This window comes from Chionomys nivalis, chromosome 9, assembly GCF_950005125.1.
Source record: "Chionomys nivalis chromosome 9, mChiNiv1.1, whole genome shotgun sequence".
NCBI classification, from domain to species: Eukaryota; Metazoa; Chordata; class Mammalia; order Rodentia; family Cricetidae; genus Chionomys; species Chionomys nivalis.
In genome coordinates this window covers 4,323,811-4,342,450 of record NC_080094.1, presented here as the reverse complement: position 1 = coordinate 4,342,450, position 18,640 = coordinate 4,323,811, and the positions used below count along the sequence as shown (strand labels likewise).

The 18,640-nt window shown below is 50.4% G+C and overlaps 2 protein-coding genes across 2 annotated transcripts; both read right to left on the bottom strand.

Moving 5' to 3' along the window:
• Nucleotides 1-1,538: 1,538 nt before the first annotated feature.
• Nucleotides 1,539-3,994, bottom strand: Atp5f1e (ATP synthase F1 subunit epsilon). The gene is made up of 3 exons (XM_057781545.1): nt 3,838-3,994; nt 2,913-3,039; nt 1,539-1,691 (listed from the first exon to the last, which is right to left on the bottom strand). Exons 1-2 carry the CDS (start codon nt 3,867-3,869, stop codon nt 2,916-2,918), a joined length of 156 nt encoding a protein of 51 aa, XP_057637528.1. The 5' UTR covers nt 3,870-3,994; the 3' UTR covers nt 1,539-1,691; nt 2,913-2,915.
• A 908-nt stretch (nt 3,995-4,902) lies between these two features.
• On the bottom strand, nt 4,903-12,895 carry Prelid3b (PRELI domain containing 3B). Its single transcript, XM_057780969.1, has 6 exons — nt 12,710-12,895; nt 9,332-9,500; nt 8,348-8,437; nt 7,254-7,324; nt 7,041-7,143; nt 4,903-5,805 (listed from the first exon to the last, which is right to left on the bottom strand). Exons 1-6 carry the CDS (start codon nt 12,739-12,741, stop codon nt 5,683-5,685), a joined length of 588 nt encoding a protein of 195 aa, XP_057636952.1. The 5' UTR covers nt 12,742-12,895; the 3' UTR covers nt 4,903-5,682.
• Between the last annotated feature and the right edge of the window lie 5,745 nt (nt 12,896-18,640).

Below are 18,640 nucleotides of genomic sequence, written 5' to 3'. Positions count from 1 at the left end.
TGAAATCAGGAGTTGGAAGACTTCAAAGCTCCCTGGATCCCTCTGCTCTGACACCACTGGTTACGGACCCCATCACTTGTCGAGTTGTCCAGTCACCCCAAGGTGCTGGACCTGAGTTTACTTCATCCGTGTTGCCTTAGTATTTAATCTTACTAGATCAGACTCTCGGGATCTTTGACGAAGTCATTTGGTTACTTCAATCCTTGCCCCAAGTCTCATCTCTAGTCATCTCAATTAATGGCTCCCTGAATAAATTATTTACAAAGCTGGAAATCCTTTAGCTCTTTGCTTATTAGTCAGCCTGGTTATCCTATGGCCCACAAGTCAGCTGTCCCACCGCTGGGGACGTGAGCTGCTTCTTGGGACCTTAATCTCGGAGAAAGTGGTCAGCTAAGTGCTGCAAGTTCTTAATATCAGGACTTCAGCAGATGCCATGGCTCCTAACCTTTCAGGATCACTACCGTCGATTCAGTTAATGTCCCTCCTTAAGCACCCCGTGCTGAGTCCACTGAAACCCATAGGGGAAGTGTGTGTCCATCTTCAGTCTCACGTGACCCGAAGCACGGATTCTAGCTATTTCTCTGCTCTCTAGAAAGTTACAATGTGCAGTCAACTTTGTGGTAGCTCTACTCAATTAAGAGTGTAAGAGGGTCCAGGTCATTTTTTTTGAGACAAGGTTTCTTGGTGTAACTCTGGCTGTCCTGGAACTAGCTCTTAAAGACCAGGCTGGCCTTGAACTCAGAGGTCCTCATGCGTCTTCCTCCAGAGTGCTGGGATAAAGGTGTGTACCCCCCCCCCCCCCCCCCCCCGCAGAGGGTTCACGTTTTTACAAAAAGCCAAAAACAAAGCCCTTTGTTCCTAAACACTTAACTGATGAATGTCTATTCAGACACGATCAGACTGCCTTACCACTGTGAAGTGAGGTGATCAGACTGCCCTACTCACTGTGTCCAAACTGGTGTTAGCTGGTTGGTGGTGATGCATGCCTTTAATCCTAGCACTCTGGAGGAAGAGGCAGGAGGATCTCTGAGTTCAAGGCCAGCCTGATCTACTAGAGCTAGTTCCAGGTCAGGTTCCAAAGCTACAGAGAAACTCTGTCCCAAAAAACCAAATAAATAATCGTAAGTTTTAATTGAACCTCAGCCGTCAACACAGGACACAAGATACTGATCGGCTCTGCCTCATTTCCGGTGACAAATGCACCCAGAAATTAATAAAAGGTGAAAAGCGTTTTGTCTGGATAAAGTCTCGTGTTAATGACTCCTCTCCAGGTCTGTATGAAGCGAGATGAGTCACACAGTTTGTTCCTCTAATGCTGTTCCAGTTGTTTCGGCTGGGCTACCGGCTACCTGGAACCGCTCAGAGCCAGACAGGGAAACTCGACCTCCACGACGGTGTCACATCTTCATAAACATGACACTGATAGAGCTAAGCAGTGAGTGCTCCCACGGCAGCCACACACAGGTCACGGTTCACACGGTCACACTCATATTACTCTGTGCAAAGTTCCTATTTAAAAATGTACAACAGAAGCGAAATCCAGCAGACATGAACCATGTCATTTTATTGGCATAGTCAATTTATCAACAAGGGCAGTTTTGTCCCCAGGAGGTGAGGGTGATTTCAATCTGCCATAGCAGGTACCCACGTCTTCACCGTGACGACTCAGCAGTTCCCGCTTCAGCCAGTGCCTACGGAGACAAGAAAACGCAACAGCTGCTAGTTTGCCCTGTTTGCCTCACACCCACCCTGACTGGAACCTGCTGTGTCAGCTGCAACACAGCTGGAGTGACCCTAGGCCTGGGCTGCCTGTCCTTGAGTCAATCATTTCTACTGTGACAGAAACAACTTTGTCCTATAGCGCCCCACCCCCCAGGCCAGCAGACTGGGGTCTTCCCTGCTGTAAGACATCAACATAGAGACCACACATTTTTTTTTCAGGAGCCAGACCTGCCTCTCTGACCCCAAGGCTCCGACAAAGTCACTGGGGTCAGCCACAGACGGGCAGCATGCCTGCAGGCAGGTGAGGGGCTGTTCTGATTCAGCTCACTGTGGAGAATCAACAGTCCATCAAAACCGAGGTTTTACAGGTCCAGATTCTGATTAGATGGAACCAAGAAAAGGGGCTCAATTCAAAACACTGCACCCCCACTCTCTGGTTTGCAATAAAATATTTGTTAATTCAAGATGAAAATGAAAAGTGCTTAGGGCAGGGAGTTTCAATCAGGCCAACTGCTCATGGCATAGGCTGTGGAGCACGGACGGACGCTGCGGGCTGCAAAGCAAATGAAATCTGAAGAACATCTCTCTGATAACTGGTCTTGCTTAGCTTTACAATAACAATGTAAATAAAGTAGCCGGGAGATCAAATCAGTCTGGAGAACCGTGGCCTGAACTCAATGACTCGGCACGGCAGAAGATTGCAACCTGACAATTCCCCACACGGCTGCACAGGTAAAATGAGCCAGGCTCTCTGAACTCAGCAGGACAGAGCTCACCCAGGGCTGGCAGCTCTTCCTGCTCAATAAGCCAGCAGGACCCTGCTTGCAGGTGTGTGCGGGCACCAGCAGCGATGGGGGAAGGAACAGGCAAAGAACTGCCATTTCTCAGGCTCCCAGTCCGTTACATAACTCCAAGAGCAATCACAACGGGGGGAGCTTACCCTCCAATTATTTGATTGTGTGCAGATAGATGAACCAGGTTTAATTAAAATAAGATGGCTTTCTATCTGAGGATGCTAACTGCACTGAAAATCAATGTGCCAATTACTCTGCTTGTCGGGCTGTCCGGGGCACTCTTCCATCATGCCAGGAACCCTCTCAGGGCTGCAGTCGCCAGTGGCGGGGCAGAGCCACCAACTGAAGCGAGTTCCGGTGACCCGGCCAGGCGACTCTCACAAGCCAGCCACTCACCGGCTACTCCTTCTTCACCTTCACGATCTTTATGCTGCTGCCGGACGTCTTCTCGGCGTTAGCTTTGAACTCGGTCTTCAGGGCATCCCTCACTGCTTTCGCACAGATCTGGGAGAAGCGGATGTAGCTAGCAAAGCGAGAGAATACGAAAGGCTTGTTACCAACAGCTGGACAGTGCTGGCGTTACGGGAGACATCTTGGTTTTCTTCCCATATTCTTACTTTTGGTTGGTTACTATGGTAAAATTGGATTGAAAACTGAGTGACACCAAAAGTAATCTATACGAAGGAGACAGTCAGAACTGTGCCCCAGATTAGCTGGCATCTGACTGGGAGGCCTAAGTTTTCTTCTTGGCAGTGTATGTTCTCACACTGAGTTAAAATGAAGGACTTTTTTTAAAGTCCCAGTGTAGGAAACAGAGCAAAATGTGAACATAGCTCTCACACGCATGATTCCCCAGCTTGTTGCTGTATTTAAGTCGTTTAATTATATTATTTAGAAACAAACTTTTGAATTAAAACAGGCTTTTATGGTCAGTTATCTGAAGGCGTTCACACCTGGCCTGCAAGGGGCTGGGAGGAGGAAAGGTGTGCAGTGGGCAGGTGTGTGGATGCCGTGGGAGATGGCTCAACATGTGGCACCTACGGCGGGCCCACCTCTGTCAGGGCACTGGGCCACGGCCTGGAGTGTGACCTTCTGGGAGAGGAGACCAAGTGTCATGGGGGTGGCTGCTCACAGGGGCTCAGCACAGCTCTGTACAGCTCTGCAGACTAGGGAAAGGTCACCTGTGTGGGGCCATGACCCCGTGACCCCGCGGCGTGCCTTGTCCACGGCGACGCCATCTTGGCAGGTGGCCGCGTGGCTTGGCCGTCGCGCGCGGCCTGCTGAGGGCGGGCCGAGCCTCCCCGACGCCGTCCGGGCATACCTGAGTCCAGCCTGCCGCCAGTACGCCACCATGGTGTCGCGAGCCGGACGTGTCGGGCAGAGCCGAGGGGTCGCTTCAGAGTCGCTTCAGCCGGGACCGGCTGCAGGAAGGTCAGGCCGCCTGAGTACCGGAAAAGGCGGGGTACGGGCTCGCCAGTCACCGCGTCATCCCGCCCTCGTTGCAGCCGGGAGCCAATGGAAGAGCCGGTGCCGCCCGCTCATTGGCCGAACGGCCTCCGGAAACCACGGTCGCGCGCGCGGACACCTGGGAAAGTGAGGCCGCCGCGTCCCGGTCACCTTCCCAGGTGCGGTGGCAGAGGGCGGGGCCTTCTCCATGGGGCAGCACGGAGACCGCCCAACTTCGCTGGCCCTGCGTTTGTGCTTAGACAGCCATCTAAGAACTGTGTGGCAAACCAAGATTTACATCACTTTAAACTAGAGTTTAAATAGTCACTAGTGCATCAGATCCTTTCGGGTGTGACTCATAGACACTTTGTCCAAGAGTAATACCGAGCAGTGTTCTGTTTAGCTGGGACGTTAAAAGTAGCTTCGTTAAAACAAAAAAAACTTATTAGATGTAACCTGCTTTTATAAACATCTCAAGAAATTTTAAGCTAGGAACCTTTTGGAGTAGAAAAGCAGGAATTTTAAAGCCATTAAAAACAGTCTCTGTTGTTTTGTATGCATGTTAACCAGTCTCTCTAAGAAAACCAAGTAGAAGCCCATCCCATAAAAGGCAAAAGGCAACCCCTCCGACAATACTCAGTATCAGATCAAACAGCAGTGATTGACAGTCGGGGATGTTTTGCAGTCCTCCTCTGGCACCAACCAAATGCAATCTTCTAGGTGTTCCCCCCCCCCCCCCCGTTTTCACCCAACACCCGTAGGGAAGAAGAAAGCACCAATGATCCAGGTGACATCTGAGTCGTCCCAAAAGATGGAGAGCTCTTTTCCCGTAAAAAAGATGCTTTGTGGTCATAATTACCCCCCAAAGTAATTACATCCAAATAACCTAACATCTCATGCCTTAGCAATGACAGAAGCATGGTTTTGACGTGTGGCGATTGATAAGGTCAGCAGATGTGAGCAGCTGCACTGTCTCTGTGATGCGATGCTCAGTAGTCACTTTATTTTCCAGTTAACGTACCCAGCCCGCAGTCCAGCGTGAGAGATCACAAAGTACAAATGTGAGGAAGGGAATGCCTTTACTAAGTCACAGAACTTTGGAAATCAATACAGTACCCGTTAATACAATAAAATACAATTTTTGCTGGAGTCATCATATTACCTTAGTGTTAATTTTCACTCCAAAAATATTTAAATACCAAGTCCAAACACTGGTTTCCAGCAGGGCAAGTTATTTTATACAAATTAATGTCATTTGAAATTATACAATGTCTCTTTTTAAAGTGAGTTCCTCACGCAGGAGGTTCTAGTTCACCGCGTCGGGCAACTGTGTGCACTAGAGGGCAGCTGGCCTTTGTGCTGGTTGGTCCACAGCCACGCAGGGCTTCAGTACCTGAAAGGCTAAGATTCTATACCTAAGGAGACTCGAGACCAACATCAATTTCTTCTAAGCACTTAAACAACAACAAAAAAGCCTGTTAACTGTCCACATGAACACAAGACTCCAGCCAGCCCCTCAAGCCCTTCCACCTCAGACGATCACTTTGACTCAGACTCTCTCCATCTTTTGTTTTGATCAAAAGTCACAGCCTTTCCCCAGCTCATTAAAAAAAAAAATAATAAAATCTACCTAAAGTAGCTATATTCTTTTAAATAACAAATAAATATGATGTCAGCTTGAAGAGTCCTGGGCCCTGCAGCTGCGCACCAATTTCCATTGTCATTTTTCCACCAACGCTGCTGCAGCCGCCATTGGGGTCCTTATGCTTCCTCTGGCTGATGCTGTCAATTCTTCTATCTCGGCGTTCAGTCTATGGATCACCCATTCCATTGCTTCCCGGCCCTTAAAAAGTGCAATGAATGGATTTACTGTTAGCAAGGGCAAAGGTATGTATAAAGGAAACGGCAGCCAGGATAAGGGGTTACAGGCTCACTGAACCTCAGGGACAGATCTCTCATCCTGGCTTTTTCAGTTATTATTTACCAAACACTAAATGCCTCGAGCAATTGGCCTGCACAGAAGCCACTTTTATCTTGTGTGCAGAAAGTGTCCACTGACTGGGACTGGGGCGCTCAAGCCCCTTTGCTTTCTGTAGCAACACTGCAACCCTAATGTGCACACCCCAGGATCTGGTCCTTGACCCTCCTCCCCCTCCCTCCCTCCTCCTCCCTCTCCCTCCCTCCTCCTCCCCCCTCCCTCCTTCCTCCCCCCTCCCTCCCTCCCTCCCTCTTCCTTCCTCAGGCTCTACAGTGTCTTGAGGGGTGAAGGAGGAGCACTCCCGCTTCCTGGTTAGGGCTTTTGCGCGTGCAGCTCCCCCGCCCGAATGCTTTTCCTGGACACTCCTGCACCAACTCCTTCCCTCTCAGCACTTGGCAAAAACATCAATTACCAAACACTCATTAAACACTCAGGCCTGCTTCTACTTTTCCTTTCCCAGCGGACTGCTGTGTGATTACTGTTGCCTTCCTGTGTCCTGCGGCCTGCACATCGAGTAAGCACTGACACAATGACTTTATGAAATGTGTTAAACAACGCATTAGCTGGGCAGTGGTGGGGCATGCCTTTAATCCCAGCACTTGGGAGGCAGATGGATCCCTGAGTTCAAGTTCAAGGCCAGCCTGGTCTACAGAGCTAGTTCCAGCACAGTTTGGACTGTTACATAATGGGTTAGGCATCTTTCCCACTAAACTTACTGTTTCAACATGGGGGTGATTCCCAGTGGAGCTAACAAGTGGGGGGCATGGGAAATAGTCACTATTTTATGTACACATGGCATGTGCATCAGACAATTTCATCATGAAGGTAACAGAAGTCAAAACGTCTAGAACTCATGGGCATAACAAAATTTGTGGAGGACCAGCACTTTCAGCAGACACATGGCTGCTCACCACCCACGCATGTCTACAATCCCCTGGGCTGCTAGCAATGCTGGTGTGGGAGCAAAGGTGTGCAGGACTCTAGAGCCACACAAATCACTGCCCATTATTCTGCCTCTCCCTACAGGGTGGACCAGCCAGCTTCGTGGACAGCTGCATTCAGCACAAGCCTTGCTGAGGAGAGGTGCCTGGTCCACTTACTTTATTAGCGTTGGACGATATGGTGCTTGCCATGAGTCCTTCAAGGTAGCTGCTGAGGCTGACCCCTTTCACGGTGATGATAGCTTCCTGGGTCAGGACAGTTCTGGCAAAACAACCCACAGTCTTAGATGACTCATGTTTGGTTTTCAAAGAGCAACCCACCAAGAAGCAAAAGAGCCTGATGGAGTCAGGCCACCATGCAGCTTTACTTACTTCTCTGGGTGCTGGGGATGTGGCTTGTATGTGAGCCTCTCATCGACTGAGACCATATTTGTAAATGAGATCTACAGGACGAGGAAAAAGTCAAGCCACTTCGGAAACCAACACTAGGAAAATTTCTGAAGTCAACACACAACCCCAATTCTTATTCGCTAAGCACACAAAACAAAAAAAACTTGCAGATAAACTATCTTGGCTAACTACAATTTAAATTTCCCTATTTAAATTTCTACTTAAATTTCACCAAACTTTATTTGGGCAAGGAGGTGGCTCCATAAGTAAAGACAGTGTTTCCCCTAAGTCTGACGACCTGAGCTCAACCCCAGTAGTAGCTCTACCTCCTGGTAGGAGAGAGCGGACTATCAAGGCAAGCTGTCCCTACACCCTTCACAGGGTTTCCTGAGTATGCCATGCCCCCCCCCCCCCCCCCCGCCAACGTAAAAACAGAAAATGAATTTAGGAACTGCTGGGTTAGGGAGCGTGCAGCATCTTTCCTTCTTCCTTATTATTTATTTATTTTTAACTCTGTGATACTAGGGGATTGAACTTTAGGCCAGGGGCACGCTAGGCTAGTGCTCTACCACACCCTTAGCCTTTAAAATAAATAAATAAATAAATAAGCAAGCAAGCAAGCTGGCTGTTGGTGGTAAGTGTGTGCCTTTAATCCCTGAGCAGAGGCAGGAGGACCTCTGAGTTCAAGGTCAGCCTGGTCTACAGAGCGAGTTCCAGGACAGCCAGGGCTACAAAGAAAAACCCTATCTTGAAAAAAGAATAGAACAAAAACTATATATATATATATATATATATATATATATATATATATATGTACACACACACACACGAAATAAGGGAGTCTCTTCCTATGTTGCCCCAAACGGCCTTGAATGCAATCTGTAGTCCATGCTGGCTTTTAATTTGTGATTCTCCTGCACCCCCCCCCCCCCTTCAAAGAAGCTAGGTTACAGGGACACACCACAACGCCCAGCCAGGCACTCCTTTTGATAGTATATCCTCATGCCTATTTCATGTGTAAGAAAGGAAACCTCAGGTCAGAGGGAGAGGAATGAAAACAAAGAGGTAGGACTCACGTTGGTGGACCTGAGCTCCATGGTTTTCTTTACCGGGTCAACTACAGAATGCTCCTGCACGTAGGTTTTCGTTCTTGCTGCACCAATGAGCTACGGGCAACACTAGAGTTAGAGCTTCCAGTCAAGCATCTTCATCTTTCTCTTGAAGGCACAAATGTGTCAACTACAAGCTAATAGGGACTCGCACACAGAGGAAGCAAGACTGTCGTCATACGCCTACTAAGAACCTTCCACAGAAGCAATCAGGGACAGCTTGTTGAGCTGTGATGTCATATTCGCCATGGGGTGATGCTGGGGCACGGAAGGGGACATCTGGCAGTCAGAAGACCCATCTAGTAGAGTTCACTCAAGTGTCTCACTAAGGCCAGGGAGAACCCCCCACCCCGCATTGGCTAGATAAGAAAGCAGGCCTCACAGCTGAGGGGGTCCATCCATAACCAGTACCCCTCCATGGCTGCGTCCCAAGCTCACCCTCCTCAGCTGTGGTGGAAAGCAGGCTCCTTCCTGCTCTAAACAGAGAGACCCAATACAGAAGCCTCGGTCCAACCCCCCCAGTTGTATCGTGACCAGCTGGCTCTATCAGCTCACTAAAGCTTGGTGGTTTGCCATGGAAACAGAACCACTTCTGAGAAAGTACCAGACCATGGCCTGAATGTGAAGCAGCAGTCCAAACAGAGCTCTTGTCATTCAACATGTGCACAATCCACAAGGGCCCAATGCTACCTCATAGCGAGGACCCAACCATTGTAAATTCCACAATAAGCCTCAGGCTGCAGCAAAAGCAGGAAAAGATGTAACTCCCTCTCCACTGAGCCAGCTTCCTCCAGTCATGGTACCTTAGGAGGCTGAGCAGTCTTTCTAATCTAACACACATCCCAATCTTTAGGATGTAATTCCAACCTATGCAAAATCCCACGCGGCAGCAGAACGGGAAGACCTACGGTAGGAGACCATAGCGCACGGCTCCAGGCAGGGCATACTTACAGACTTCACAATGGAAGGCAGGCCCCACTCTGTGCTGAGGAGCCTGTGGCTGTGCAGCTTTCCAGAGGGATCGACATGTCTGTCCAACACGTCAACGCCAACCACACTTGGATTCATGGGGTTTGGGTATTTCTGCATTGCAGCCGTGGTAACCATTTCCCATGGGTGGCTGCAGACAAACCAAAAACCAAACACGTAAAATGGCGGATGGGGTAAGCCGTTCTTCTACCACAGAGGCTGTGCTTTAGAATGGGACGAGTTTATGCTGGGAAGTAACTTCTGGAGACACGAGTGCTGACGGTTTTTAAATGCGTACAGACGTCAGTGTCTGTGGAAACAGACCGCACGGCATAGCAGACGCCCATGAAGCAAAGCCTTAAGGAGCATGCCTCTCACAGCAGTCCTTCCTCAGTCACAGCCGAGAATGGACGCCCTGGCTGTCCTGGACCTCAGAGACCTGCCCGCCTCTGCGTCCCAGATGCTGGAGTAAGGGCGCGGGGACACTGGCTGATCAAGCGTTATCTTAACATCCGTCCTTGGGCATCACACACGCTGCTTTCCTCCAAGTCTGGCTTCAGCTCTACAAAGGTCACTCGGGAGGAAATGCCAAGGCCTAATGACTTAGCATGAGCACCTGCCCATCACTCCAGTGGTTGAGAACCTGCAGCTTCTTTACTTTCGTGAAAAAGGCCACATACCCATTCAAAATGCGCCACACTCACACCTGCCTTCTGGGTACAAAAGGCACTCAGTTCTCAGGAAACACACAGCTGGTTGATCCACCTGCAGTCTGACCCCACCCCTTTCTGTATTATTATCTGTGTCCTTGCTTTCTGGAGATGGATTTCAAGCTACACCCACGAACACAAACCACAGTGCTCTTGTTATCTAAAAGCAAAGCAGGTGGGCACTAATCACTTCAACCTTGTGGAGAACCCGGACTGACAACTAGACCTGTCAACAGAAGAAAACCCTCCAGAACCAAAGACAACCAGTGACGTGGTTTTTAATGTTTTCATTTAGTCAAAAATATCCTATGAACAAGCCTGGATTTCTATTTACCCTTAAGCCCTATTCCACAGTCAATGCAGATATCTAAGTATCTTCATAATCTAAGCAGCCCAATGGCAGTGATTTGGCCAAGCCCTCTGACTACCACGGAGACAACTATCTCAAATGAAGATCAGATGAGGCCCTCTTTGCTCTCTCATCCATGCACTGACCTTTTCTCCCTCCCTTTCTGAAGAATTAATAAGCAGACCGGGGGAGGGGGGCTCTCTGCTTTACCGCAACTGCCCCGTCTGTGCTCTCTAGACGAACTCTAAACATCACTGCTGGCCAAGAGCACCCAGTGATCACTAGTGCTCCAGCAATTAGTTTTAGTTCATGACAAAGCATGATTCTGTGAAAAAGACCCTAGTAGATGTTCATAGAGCACTGACATGGAGCTGAGTCTGGCCATTCTCATCCCTGGAACTGGCACACACAGATGCTGGTAGACTCAGCAAGCGACGCCACACTGGGTGCTAACAATATGCCATGTCTCAGAAATGCCTGAAAAATCCAAGATGTACGGATGAAGAATGACTTGGGGTCCTGCTTGAGAGAGCATCGTTCACAAGATGGAACCTCGAGAACGGCAGTGAGACATTGGGACTGTAATTCAGGAGGCTAACTCCATCTTGAAATCCTGTTTTCCGAGACTCCACCTTGCTAAGCAGTCCCAGCTGCCCAGCGCACACTGTGGCTCTATGTTCACGCGAGCCTCAGACTCTGCAATGTAAGGGCTATGAGCATGCGGCAGATCCTGCTTGAGATACAGATCTGGGTGCCCTAAGTGTGTGTGGGTTGGGACCTTGATTGGTTGGCTCAACCTCTCTGGAGAGACGGCATCCTGGGTCTCCTCCCGGGGCATGGACAGCGTTTATTTGCGGATCTATCTTCTCGGACACAGCCCCTGGAGTGTTCCCCAGTCTTAGAGGTCTGCGACAGAAGAACACTAAGCTCATGGATGAACACCTGAAGTCCAGCGACCAGATTTCACTGAACACAAGTCCTGGCAGGAAATGGGAGGAACGGGTCCTAGGGCAGGAGAGTGCAGAGGAGACAGGCTGAGGGGAGAACGTGGAGGACCAGAAGGGAGGATAAGTTCTAAGCATGGGACTGGGCAGCTTCTGAACAGACTACCAAAGGCTGTGACCAGGTTAAAAAGCACCCCAGGGACTCCAGTCCCAGAAGTGTGAGAGAGTCCCTTCTAACTCCAGTGTACTGTCCTTATGGGGCACACAGTGAGCCCTCAAAGGCCTTGGGTCCACTCTTCTTTTAAAATGGCCCTCGCCGGGCGGTGGTGGCACACGCCTTTAATCCCACCACTCGGGGCAGGTGGATCTCTGTGAGTTCGAGGCCAGCCTGGTCTACAAGAGCTAGTTCCAGGACAGGCTCCAAAACCACAGAGAAACCCTGTCTCAAAAAGACCGAAAAAAAAAAAAAAATGTCAGTAAAATGGCCCTCCTAACAGTGCTAACACACCTGGATTAAACACACCACAAAGCTATACTATTACAACGGTGTGGCAACAGATCACCCAGAAATGGGCTCAAAGGCTAAGTCAACAATAATTCCGACAAGGGGATGTTTTATGTCAGTCAACGAATAATACTGCTGGAACAAGGGGTTAACCATTTGTTTATCTTGTATGTGGCACTGTGAACCTGGGTGGTGTCCTTCCCAACACCCAACAGACTCCAGTCCTGTTTTCCAGTACAAGTTCAGAGAACCATAAAGCTATGACCGGATGTGATGGCAGAGACTGGCTATCTGGTCAATTGTCATGGCTCACAGATATGGGAAACCACGGTCACAAACTATCCGGAAGAGCAAGCCCTGGTCCCGGATCTCTGGCTGTTCCTCAGGCTGACTGTCACCAAGGTTTGGCACCATGGTGGTGTGAACTGAATTCACCAGAAGCAACTCCACGTAGATGGACGGCTGCCTGGCTGTCCATGGGATGTTCACGCAATGGAGGGGGCGGGGACTCAGTCTGGACACCCCAGGCCGTCGTAAGCCGTCGGGGTTCTGTCAGGTCACTCCAGGCTACCACGAGGTGGTCGGAGCTCCAAACACCCCAGGCCACCACGAGGCCGGCAGGACCTAGCGCTCTGCGACCCCTGGAGTCACTTCCGGGTCATGCCCGACGGCCGGTTCCTGTCTTCCGTCAGTGGCAGAGGGCCCATGCCCGGGGTCACCGAGGCCCTAGCTAGGCTTGGGGTCGTGACCTTGGCGGTCCCCGGTCCCGGGGTCAGCCCCGCTCGTTCTGCCACACCCGATGCCAGAGAGCTCCCCGACGGCGCCGGAGCCGGTAGCAGCTCCCACACTCACTCAAAGACGTGCTCGGAAGTCCAGATCTTCATGGTGCCAGCCGCCCGCCCGGTGTCCCGCGGCGTCCCGGGACGAGGAGGCACAGAAGTTCACCAGCCCCGCCCCGTCCCGGCCGGCCGGCCTCGCACCGCGCAGGCGCCGTCGGGCCCAGCGCTGGGACGCCCGGAAGTGCCGTCCCGCGGCCTCGCCGAGCCGGGCTAGGCTCCGCCTCCGGAGCCGCCAGGCCCCGCCTTCTCGGCGCAGCGCACTCAGGCCCCGCCCCTCGCGCCGGGCGCACTCGGCAGGGCTCAGTGCGCCGGCGCAGAGCTCGCTAGCGCGGAGGTCGGCGGGCGGGAGACGTCTTGCGCGTGCGCGGGCCTTGGCAGCGGTCCTGTTTGCGTTTGGCGGGTTCTTTGGACGTGGCCGAGCCTGGCGGCGTTCACCGGCGCACACTTCCCTGCTGCTGTCTGAGACTTAGCCCCACCATTTGCACCAGGCTAAAGGAGTGTGTGTCTCTATCAGCGCCGTACGCATTCTCCTTGCCAGCCCTGGTCGTGACCCTGGGTAGGACAGGCTGCCTGCTCATCCACCAAGCAGTGACCAATGTCCCCCCACCCCCGACCCTTCACGGGAACAGTCGGAGCATGGAGACCTAGACTGGGCTGGAGCAGGAACCAGCTGCCCAGGCAAATGGCCCCGGGGTCATAGGTCATCCCTATCACCACCCCTCTGAGATGCCCACGCCCTCCTGTGCCTCCATCACAACTTCCTCTAACATACTTCCCAGCAATTATCACTCTGAGATCATCTTGTTTATCTGCTTACCTCCCACCAGAGAGTCAGCCCCTGAATGCCAGGTCTGGCCTGTCTCCATGATGGCCCTCGGCAGCGCCTCTGGATGACAGAGGTTCAAAGGTTATTGGAAAAGGCTGTAGTTACTTGGGGGATGAGTTAATTAAGCCGTCTAGTTAATGTGCTTGACTTCTAGTCTGTAGGCACCTGAGGGTGAGGCTCTTGCTAGGTTAGTCAGTGATTTCCTCCCTGTACCTACCTAATAATTACGGATGACACGCGTGACTGAGTGACTGAGAATTGAGGGGGCAGGAGCGGATGCGCCGGGTGAGGTGGACGAACCCCTTGGCTTGGGTTTCAGGTAGAGCTTCCCACTTCTGCTCACCCGGTTCCCCCCATCCTGTGCCTCCCGCCTGAACAATATGCGATTTGAAATGACAGGTGGAGGAAACTCTCCATACTTAAGGTGCTACTTAGAATTACTGCTTCATTTTTGTACCTAGTTTGTTCAACTGTGAAAAACAAATAAAAATCAGAGTCATTTAGGAGGGTGGATAAGTGTTTTTTTTTAAATAGCCAAAGCCGTTTATATTTTTAAAAATAGAAAAATGCATTAGATGGAAGGAAATAATACGGTTGATAGCTGCTAAGTGCAATTTGTGGTACCTGGGATTTTTATTTTCTTTTAATATTTAGTACTTTGAGTGGTTTCTGGGGAGGTAAATGCTTTAAGGGCTGCGGAGAGGGCTCAGCGTCGATGAAGATGTGTGAAGTTGTTGTTGCTGGGTGTCCCTGGCTCCTGAGCCATCAGTACAGAAATATCTGTCCCTGATGCCCTGGAACTTTGTGAAGCTCTTCACCAGCCAGCAGCCCGATCCGTCCTTTCTGCTGAAGAACGTTATCCTAACCCCGTAGTTCAAGGTTCTTAGTCTTCAAAATCATACCAGAAAATTGACTTCATTTTCATCGCATTGCTAAACACCACAGTACCTGTCTACACTGCGGTACCTGTCTACACCGCGGTACCAGTCTACTGATTTTGTTTCCTACACCTGCAGTGATGGTGTGGAGTGATGGGTGGGATGGAGGTCTGGGGCCCAAGGGTCTTTTCTGTTTCTTCCTGTGGTAAACATGCTGGCGAGTCTTTGGGGTTTGGAGAGGAAGAGCTTCCGTCACTCCCTCCTAGACACCCACTAAGAGGTTCACTGAGGGAGCAAAAAAAGGTTCTTTAGACCCCTGAGCACTATATTACTGATGCTGTTTCTTACTCAAAGAGAAGTCATCAGTAGGTCATTAACTTGATTTGGTCTGGCCCAGGGATGACACCTGTCGCCACACTCTTCTGGCATGACACCCTGCCCAGTCTGCAGCTGGGAGGAAGAATGCAGATGTGATTGTTGACTGAGGTTTTTGCGACCTCCCTGTTACATGTGATTCCCACCTACTAGGAGTAGTTTGGGGAGCCAGACTCCAAGTCAAGAGGAAACTGGACAGTGTTTAGAGAGAAGGCTCTGTGTCTTGGGGAGACTAGCGAGCAGCAACTCAGGTCTTACTGAGACTGAGGAGGAGGTGGCTGAGGGATTGGCTCCAGACACTGGTTGTGAAAAGGCACCGCATCCAAGCACAGGTGCTAGTGGACCTCAGGGACAAGCCCTGGCCCTGACTCCACCTGGGCCTCAGCTCCTTTGCTTTCCGAGCCCCAGTCATTTGCCCTCCTTCCTTTTCATTTTACACATCCTTATTCCGTCTGATTCATTGTTAATGATTTTTTATATCAAAGTGGTATACAATAATCCATCATCACCCAGAGTTTGGTTTTCCATAATTCTTCAACCATCCATGGTCTACTGTAGATATTAAATGAAGATTTCTGGAAGTAAATAAGTCACAAGATTAAATTGCTTGCCACTCTGAGTGTGGCAACGAAGTCTTGTGCCAACTCACTCTTCCCTACCCTGGACATGCACCAGACTAGGGTACAGAGAATCCCTGCGGTGTATGCCACCCACTAGCAGACAACATCTTTCTCCAATGTATCCATGCTGTGTAGGCTACTCACCGATGTAAATCCTTCCTCTAGTTCATCCACGTCATGGACGCTATTCATCTATGGCTCCAGGAATCCCCTGTGGGTCCTGAAACACATCTCAGAGGATCTCAAGAAGCTACGATTGTAATTATGTATGTGTTTGGTACTTGTCCCCTGTTTCCATCACGGAACTGACACCTTGTGTTTTCTCGGGGGTCACGCTGGGTTCCTTTTAGAAGTCTCAGTTCACAGTAAAGATGGCAATAAGATGACATGGCTTAAGGGGGCTGTCCTAGTCTCGGGGTGGAGCCAGGCATGGGAAAGAACAATTGAGGGCTAGGACCTTTATCCTTGCTCCCAAATGCCCAAGGAAGGCTGGGCAGAGGCGTAGATGGCGCCTACAAAGTGTCATGGACAAGGAGATGTGATGGTCTTTGGGTTGGCGAGCACATTCACAGGCTGGGAGGGGATGGTCCCTAACTCCATGGGGACAGAAACTCCTGTGCCCTGGACCCTTGTGAACTCTCCCCTGTGTATTTCTCCACTTGACTCTCACTATTTTTTATTATAATAACAAGGTGAAGGGTTTTCCCTGAGACCTTTGAGACAGCTTAGCAAGTCATAAACACGAGGAGGGCATGTCCAGAGACACAGTCTATAGCTGGTCGCTCAGGAGAGCAAGGGCCCAGGTGGAAGCTGAGATTGGAGATCCAAAGACAGTAGAGGCTGGGGCAGTCTTGAGGGGCAAGGTGCTTTGGGACAATGGCTGCACAGATGTGCCCTCCTCCCAAATTCAGTGTTTGTGTGGAGAGAGCAGTAGGAGGGGACTCTCAGAATCAGCTCCATCGTGTAACTACGATTGCTTCCAGGAGACAGCCAGTGTCTGTGCCAGCCTGGGCTAAACGTATAGTTCCTACAAGGAGGCCAGGCCCATAGATGTCCTGCCATGGGCTCTCCAAGTGTCACTCACTTTGGGATAGACTGGTGCCCACCTTTACCTTTTCTCCTGACCTTTTGGGCAATGACCTTTATCTCTAATTGTTGTGAATGGTTGGGCTTCCTTCCATCCCCTTTAAAATGGACATGTTATCCTCAATCTTAGTTCTCTCTCTCTCTCTCTCTCTCTCTCTCTCTCTCTCTCTCTCTCTCTCTCTCTCTGTGTGTGTGTGTGTGTGTGTGTCAGAAGACAACCTTGGGTATTATTCTCAGGTCTCTCATTGGCCTGGAGCTCACCAATTAGGTTAGGTTGGCCAGCAATACTCCCATCCCAGGAATTCTCCTGTCCGTGCCTCCGAAAGTCTGGAATTAAAAGTATGCACACCGCCATGCTTTGTAGTGTGTGTGTGTGTGTTTCTGTGTATGCATGTGTGTTTGTGTGAAGAGGTCAGAGGTCAATGTCAGGTGTCTTCCTCTATCCTTCCCCAGATTTCTTTGAGGCAGAGTCTCTCACCTGGAATTTACCACTTGACTCTGCTGGTTATCTGGATGCCAAACATTTTTACGTGGGGGTTGGGGGTTGTACTTGGGTCTTCATGCATCTACAGTAAGAACTTTATTGCCCAAGCATTTCTTCAGCCCCTTGATTCAGAGAGCCTCCTGTTTGTCCTTTCCTGTCTTTTGTATTTGCTCACTACAGGAATTGCTCCTGACAGGATCCTAGGCCGTTGCTATCCTCACTGCCTACATTAACTGCCTTGGGCAGCTTCCCCATGGGGCACTGGGCCTCCACTGTTGGTGCAGTTGCTCTTGGCACCAGTGGGCAGAGGCCAGGTTGGCTGCTCAGCATCTCTCAACCACAGGATGGTGACAGCCTCCTCCATACAAAAAAGAATGTGGCTCCAAAGGTCAGTGCCATCCCAGGGTAGAAACCCTGGTGTGTGGCTGGCAGGGTCTGGTACTCCAGTCCGTTTACCTGGCCAGCTTGGATGTTGTGTTCTCCCACATTCCAACCCCACTGCACTCTATTGTGGCATGAGCAACCTGCCACCTATGACCATATACTTCCACACCCTTGGACTTGGAGACTGGGGGTTCTGCTCCCTGAATGTACTCTCCCTGGATTTACCACCGGCAATCGTAGCTTTTGAAGTCTGTTCAAACACTCCGTTCCTTACAGGCCTCTTGGAGGTGCCTTTCGTGGAACTCTGCGTGATGCCCACTCTGCATGGCGCATTGCATATCATCACACGAGGACCTCACTGTCCACAGCTGCGTTGGAAAGGGCAAACAGAAGGCTTCCGTGCCAAAGATATGTAGTCCTTCTTACCCACTCTTCATCTTTGAGTCCTTGATGTCACATGGCCACATAAGGAAGTCAGGATCATTGTAACATGAAAATATATTCATCACCAAAGAATTGACACCTCGCAGCCTGCCCCCAACCCCAGCCTAGACCCTCAGTTGCTGTCTTTCTTCTCTCACTAGTGTGATAAAAGGACTGACAGAAAACAAACGAGAGGGAGGAAGGGTTTATTTTAGTCCCCATTTCCAGGTTACAGTCACTGGCAGCAAGTCCCAGCTGCAACAGCTTGCAGCAGCTGGTTACATTGTATCCACAATCAAGAAACAGATAAATGAACAAAAATGAGAAAGGGGTTGGCATGTGGGCTCCGCAGGGAAAAGCGCTTGCTTTCAAAGCCTGATGACCTGAGTTTGATCCCTGGAACTGACAGAAAAGAGCCAGCTTTGGTGACTTGAATCTGTAAAACATCCCTATGGCAAATTGGGAAGTGGAGACAGGAGAATTGCCCAGAAGCTTGTGGCTAGCTAGCTTAGCCTGAAGTACTTAGCAAGCCTCAGCAGGAGGGTGAGAATGACCACCTTCTGAGGGTTGTCCTCTGACCCCCACCTCCTGAGGGTTGTCCTCTGACCCGCACAAGCCACAAGAGCACTATGGCACACGCATTTGTGCACACAGAGTAACACAATACATAATCAAGACCAGAGAGCAATGGATGCTTGTGTTCAGCTCACATTCTCCTTTCTGCCACCCGTAGTCTTCACGCCTTAATTAACCAAGATAACACCCACCTCCCCGCCATAGGCATGCCCAGAGGCCAGTCTCTCAGCTGATTCTAGATCGAAGATTACTTTAGAATTCTGGTGTCTTATACCAAGCTGGCAGTTAGCAC

Bases quoted from the DNA above. Each gene is read 5' to 3' on its own strand.
- Atp5f1e (XM_057781545.1), bottom strand. From the start codon at position 3,869: ATGGTGGCGTACTGGCGGCAGGCTGGACTCAG. The intron at 3,040-3,837 runs GTATGCCCGGAC...TCGCTTTGCTAG, and splicing joins TGGCGGCAGGCTGGACTCAG to CTACATCCGCTTCTCCCAGA.
- Prelid3b (XM_057780969.1), bottom strand. From the start codon at position 12,741: ATGAAGATCTGGACTTCCGAGCACGTCTTTGA. The intron at 8,438-9,331 runs GTAAGTATGCCC...TGTTGCCCGTAG, and splicing joins TGCCTTCCATTGTGAAGTCT to CTCATTGGTGCAGCAAGAAC. The intron at 7,144-7,253 runs GTAAGTAAAGCT...TTGTTTTGCCAG, and splicing joins CATCCCCAGCACCCAGAGAA to AACTGTCCTGACCCAGGAAG.